Source organism: Sceloporus undulatus, chromosome 6 (assembly GCF_019175285.1).
Source record: "Sceloporus undulatus isolate JIND9_A2432 ecotype Alabama chromosome 6, SceUnd_v1.1, whole genome shotgun sequence".
NCBI classification, from domain to species: domain Eukaryota; kingdom Metazoa; phylum Chordata; class Lepidosauria; order Squamata; family Phrynosomatidae; genus Sceloporus; species Sceloporus undulatus.
The window spans coordinates 108,795,195-108,801,194 of NC_056527.1; the positions used below are offsets into that span (position 1 = coordinate 108,795,195).

The window sequence follows — 6,000 nt, forward strand, 5'->3', positions numbered from 1 at the left end:
TGTACATTCTTCCCATTTCCTAAGGAGGAAGATGTTATGCTGTAGTCCAGAACTTTTAATTTACAAGGGAATAAAAGATCAGTACCTAAAGTTCAGGCTCATTCAGTCAAAATTTGGATGACACAGATGTAGAAAATTTTAGACAAATCCACCTAGTAGAATCATACCACTGACTGGTCAGCGTGACGGGACAACTTTAGAACTTGGAACACAGACTGGCCAACTGGTTTTGGAAGGCTAGAAGTATTAAAAAGAAGAAGAAGACCAAAATAAAGTACTTCATTTAAATGTTGAGAAGCTCAGAATATCTGGTATCACCCTACACATGAAAGTTATCCCACTAGCTACTTGCTGCGGTTTTTATCCACTCTGTCATCATTTAGATGTGACTTTTTGTGGTTCAAACTGGAGCTGAGCAACTGACCCATGGTATCCATCTTACTGTGAAATGCTATGAATCTTAAGCTCTACAGTATTTATATGTATGTAGAACAGATGCACATTGGAGGTCCAGGCTCACTCTCTCTGGAAAATGTAACCCCTCCCTAACTTCTGAATCCTATGACTAGGCAGACTTTGCAAAAAATACCTTTTTCTGGCCCACAACTCCAGAATTCTGAGGAATCCTGTGAGTTACAGTCCAAAAAATAAATGTTAACTCTTACCCAGGGTAGCTGCAACTCACTGAGCATGACCGTAAAGGAAACCCATGCTTTAGATTGTGTGCCTCTGGTAGGAGGACCCACTGTTTTTGATTGTTGTACCTATAAAGCACCATGTAAATTGATGAAAATATATCCCGGGGCAGCCATGTTGGCCATATAGCAAAGTACAAAATCTGAAATCCACAGAACAGTGATACCTTTATTGGAACAACCATAATGCACAATATACATGTTGCAAGCTTTCAAAGCTCCACAGGCTTCTTCACCAGGCAAAAGGAGAAAGAAAGAAAGAAAAAGGTGACAATGTTAGACATAACAAGATGTTGTGATAGTTGTCCTCAGTTCAGATGTAGAAGGGTATTCATGTAGGCAAGAGGAAGGGCCTCATTTTGTCATCCTCACTTTTCCTCAACAACTTTGCCTGATGACAAAGCCAATAGAGTTTGAAAGCTTGCAACATGTATATTGTGCATTTTGGTTGGTCCAATAAAGGTATCAGTGTTTTGTGGATTTTGAATATTATTGTACTTTGCTGTATGAGATGAAAGGGATGGTCTTGCATTTTTAATTTTAACTTTGTATGTTTTAAATTTTATATTTGTAATTTTTTATATTTTTACAATTTTAATTGTACAGTTATAACTGTTGTGTTTCATGTATGTTAGCTGCCTTGGGTCCCATTTTGGGAGAAAGGCGGAATAAAAATAAAATAAAATAAAATAAATAAGGTCAACACTTCTACTCCTGGATATGTTTTTTATCAATTTACATGGTGCTTGGGTTTCCCCATACATGGTTTTCCTTTATAGATGGTTTCCTTTACAATTTGTGGATTTTGGATGTTAATGTAACTTGATAGTGCTTTATAAATAAATGATAATAATCATTTGTAGATGCTGATTATCAACCAAGCATGCCTAATGTATGGATATCTGCAGTGATAGCTTCCACATCAGGAGGGAGTGAATCTGCTCCAGGTTTTAGTCCAAACTGTATATAGAGAATAGCCCCTTGGATAGTTTCTTTAAAGTCTGGGATGAAGCTCTGAGCAGATTCATTGCTCCATTGATGTAGAGGCCACTGGCCAACACTAGGTATCCAAAGTGGGATAAGATCTGGCATATTATGTTGCATTGTGGCTACCAGCATAGTCCTGCTTCCTACCTGTCTAGATGCCCTACACACTTTTGACACATGGCTGTAATATGACCCAAATATGGAGAATAGTGCAATTCCTTTGGACTAGAGTTAGCTGACAAACTGCTAAATAAAAGAGACAGGACCCATTTCAGCCCTCTTCTGCACCCTCAAGCTTCACCTCACTGGCACGGCTACATCTCCCATCATCTGGTCCAGCCTTTGCCTTTGTACAGTACTGGCGTTTCATATTCCCTCCACCATTTTTCCTGCCTTCAGCCATTATAGAAGCTTGCCCACGCTTCCAGACCCCCTCAGTTTTTCCGGAAAAGGGAGAAGAAGCCAGTGCCATTGGGAGTGCTGGTACCACGTCGAAATAAAGGAGGGTTCTTGCCTTGTGTTGGGGTCTTAGGAGGTGGCGTGGCCGGATGGGCCTCTTGTTCCTGATGCTTCTGGAGCAGCTGTTGGTGGATGATGTACTGAATATCATCCTGCGTGCAAGAAGAAAGTAGAAATAAACACCATGCTCTTTTACAGGAAATGGAATCCAATATTTCTAGGAAACCCTCCCTCTTCATTGTATCCAGAGCCAAGTCAAAAGTTCTGTGCAGAACTTGTTTGGTTTGTTTGAAATGAAGGTGGTGGTGGTGGTGGTGGGAGGGTTGTTGAAAGGTTTCACCAGTCCCATTGCACTTGTTTTGTGATCCAGGGAGTAGCAGCAACCATGTTTCTCTGGGTCCTGGCTATAATAGTGAGTACTATATTCTTTTAACCCACAAGATTCCAGAGTACGGTAAACAATAAAAATTGCTCTCACTCTGAGTTGACTTCATTGCTGATCATATGGTAGCAGCATCAAAAAAGGTGTATTAGAGTGAAAGTTATGCTTTCTGTCCTTATTCTAGAGACTTTGAGGTAGGAAAAATACTACCCCTCTTTTCCCCCATGTGATAAAGTCCAGTGATCACAAATATCAATGTTGATATATTTGCCACCCCATGTCAATGTCACATACAATGGGCAACATGGTGAAATGGAGAGGGATATTTCTTCTTAAGCACTGATTTTTTTTTATTTTTTGATTTTTTTTGCTGTAGTGCTGATTATTTAGATCAACCATTTCTCATTTTCCTTTTCTTCTGCCACCTCCAATTGTCCCCCTCCCCCTATTTTTTCTGTTTCACATTCATTCCTTGCACCCTTCTCTCTTTAGCAATTTGTCTTGTATCTTGCTTGGTCAGGATTCACCTGGATAATTTTTGGAGGATTCCGTGGATTCCACCAAAATCAGTGATCTCTTGACCCCTTGTCACCTTCTTGTGCACTTTAAAAATCAACTCCAGTGGACTGGGAAACCCTCTGGAACTGAGTTTTGATGCTTTAGAGAGACATAGATAAGAAAAGTTCTTTTTGAGGTACTACAACTCCCAAAATGCTCCAGCCAACTGGGGAGTTGTAGACGCCTCTCCAAAAGCAACTTTTCCAAGCTTTGCTGAGAGAACTGCAAGGAAAAAAAATAACATCTTCTGGCATTGGACAGCAAAGTATATCATTGGATCTTGGCCCTTGATTTTCAGCCCTTGACTTTGCAATCTTGTTTTTCCTTCAGCTGCCATGCCTCCTCTTCTTTATTATTCTGTCAGGGTTCCCTTTCCATTTTAGTTCCTTCTTCAGAACTGGAATGAATCTCCAAAATGGCCTTGGAACAAATTATGAATGCAGTGATGGGATCAAAATTTCTCACGCTCATTCCGGCTGTGTCAGTGCCTGAAGCTGGAATTTATTAAACAAGACCGTGAGCCAAAGCTGCATTTTCCTGGCCATTTGGGATTTCAGAAAATTGCATTGTTACTGTTGAAACGTTTTGTGGAGCATAGTTTGGTTCCCTGCCTTTGCAAGATTCAAAACTAGAAGGAGCAACTACCGTAGTAAATTTAAAGGTTCTGGATAAAATCTCAGGAAATATTTTCTGATGTTTACTTACTTGCCAAGCCTCCAGCTCCTGGGAAAGTGCCATCTTTTGGCGTATGACACGCAGCAACTGCTGGCTCAAGGAATCTCGTTCCAGAGAGACTTTTGCCATTTCCAGCTCAATCTCGCCTTTCCTAGTAGGAAAAGGAAACGCAAAGAAAAGTAAGCAATACAAACACATATACATTTTTAAGTCAAACTCTTTACAACAGGGATGAGGATCTGCCTCGTTTTATAACTAGAACGAAAGATCCACCAAACAAACACCGCTACTAGAGGCCCAGACTTAAAATCAAAGTACTCTGAGCTCAATAATTGGTTTTAAGTACTAGGGTGAAATGGAATCCATAGTATGTCCAATCTTCCATACACAAATATTATCTTGGTTTCACCGATGGGAAATAACCTCAGTTATCTTACATGCCCTCCAACATTTCACAGATGAAAATTGGAACAAATTTCAGGTAACATCAGAGGGCAGTCAAGATGGTAGAAGGTATTAATGAGGAAGCACAGATAAGCTAAGAGTGTCTGCAGCAGTTTGCTTTTGTCTGAACCTACTATTTTGTCCATCCTGCAGAGTTAACTGACTGCAAACTACTTTGGCATTTTAAACCCAGCTTTCAACTACTTGAGTTAGCTGAGGACAAAGGAGGAAAATGAAACTGGCACAGTTTAAAATCTGCTGGGGGGAGAATAAGATGACTCACATTAATTGGGACTGTTCCTGCCAAACTGGGATAGTTGGCAGGCATGACCTTACTTATTTGAGAAGAATAATTCTGTTACTATTGTTGTTAAAAAAATTGAAAACTCTGGCAGACATCCTCCAAATGATCTACTGTAGCCATTTTCCAAGAAGGAGCTGAGTACGTCTGTCCCAGCATATGTTAAAATATGTGTTAGACTTGAACAGGCTGCAAATCTTAACTTTGTTATGCAAATTATTCAAAGATCTATCAACAGATCTGCCATCTTCCATCTGCTTATCTCTATATTGTTGTTGTTGTGTGCCTTCAAGTCGTTTCCAACTTATGGCGGACCATATCACAGAGTTTTGTTGGCAAATTTGTTCAGAAGAGGGTTGCCATTGTCATTCTCTGAGGCTGAGGGAAAGTGACTTGCCACAGTCACCCAGTGGGTTTCCATGGCTGAGTGCGGATTCGAACCATGGTCTCCTGAGTCTTACTCCAGTCCTCAAACTGCTATGCTGTGTTGCCTCTCTAACCCTTGCATTACGTTTACAGAGAGAGTCAGCATGGTGCAGTGGTTTGAGTGTTGGACTGTGACTCTGGAGAGCCGGGTTCGATTCCCAGCTCAGCCATGAAACCCACTGGGTGACCTTGGGGAAGTCACACACTCTCAGCCTGAGAGGGTGACAATGGCAAACCCCCTCTCAAGAAACTTGCCAAGAAAATCCCATGATAAGGTCACCATAAATTAGAAACAACTTGAAGGCACACAACAACATTATTGGCATATCCAGGAGTAAACATGTTGGCCATATAACAAAGTACAGCATCATCCATCATCGACAAAAGAGTGATGCCAGCACCCACATGACTAGAAGGAGGAAAGGCCCACCCTTCCATACCATCTGACCTAAGGACTACAGCTAAAACATCTTGATCAAATGCAGGGGTATGAGTAACATTGTCATTTCCCCCCCTCCTGTACCATTTTTAATACCTTTGTCTGATGAAGAAGCCAGTGGAGCTTTGAACACTTGCAGCATGTATAATGTTCATTTTGCTTGGCCCAATAAAGCCATCACTATTTGTGGATTTTGGATGATGCTGTGCCACAACATTATTGACAGAAGTTACATGCAGGTTCCATTAAGACCTGAAGATGTCACTCTTTTATGGCTTAACAGTGAAGAACATTCTTCCTTGTACATATTGTGTAGCGCACAGGGGTTTGTCATTAATGGCTGCCAGAAACTACAGTCGGACCTCCACATCTGTGGATTTTTTTGCTCATGGATTGAAGCATCCACAGCTTGAAAATAGTTTAAAAATATATAAATTCCAAAAAGGAAATCTTACCATTTAACTACCCTGTTCTATATACTGGGACATGAGCATCCATGGATTTTGGTATCCATGGTGGGTCCTGGAACCAAACCCCAGCAGATACCAAAGGTCCACTGTATTTCCTGAAAGTCAATTTGTCCATCCTTTTCAATCTCCCCTAAAAATACTGTAAGGGAATTTGGGTTGTGTCA

The 6,000-nt window shown here is 40.8% G+C and overlaps 1 protein-coding gene across 1 annotated transcript in view; it reads right to left on the minus strand.

Annotated features, from left to right (window-relative positions):
* Positions 1-1,253: 1,253 nt before the first annotated feature.
* The window catches only part of BICDL2 (BICD family like cargo adaptor 2), a 23,347-nt gene continuing 18,600 nt past the window's right edge, over positions 1,254-6,000 (minus strand). The window contains exons 8-9 of the mRNA XM_042471648.1: positions 3,787-3,907; positions 1,254-2,293 (exon numbers count right to left, since the gene is read on the minus strand). Of these exons, the coding sequence (XP_042327582.1) occupies positions 2,117-2,293; positions 3,787-3,907 (298 nt within the window). The 3' untranslated portion in view covers positions 1,254-2,116. The remainder of the gene's footprint in view (positions 2,294-3,786; positions 3,908-6,000) is intronic.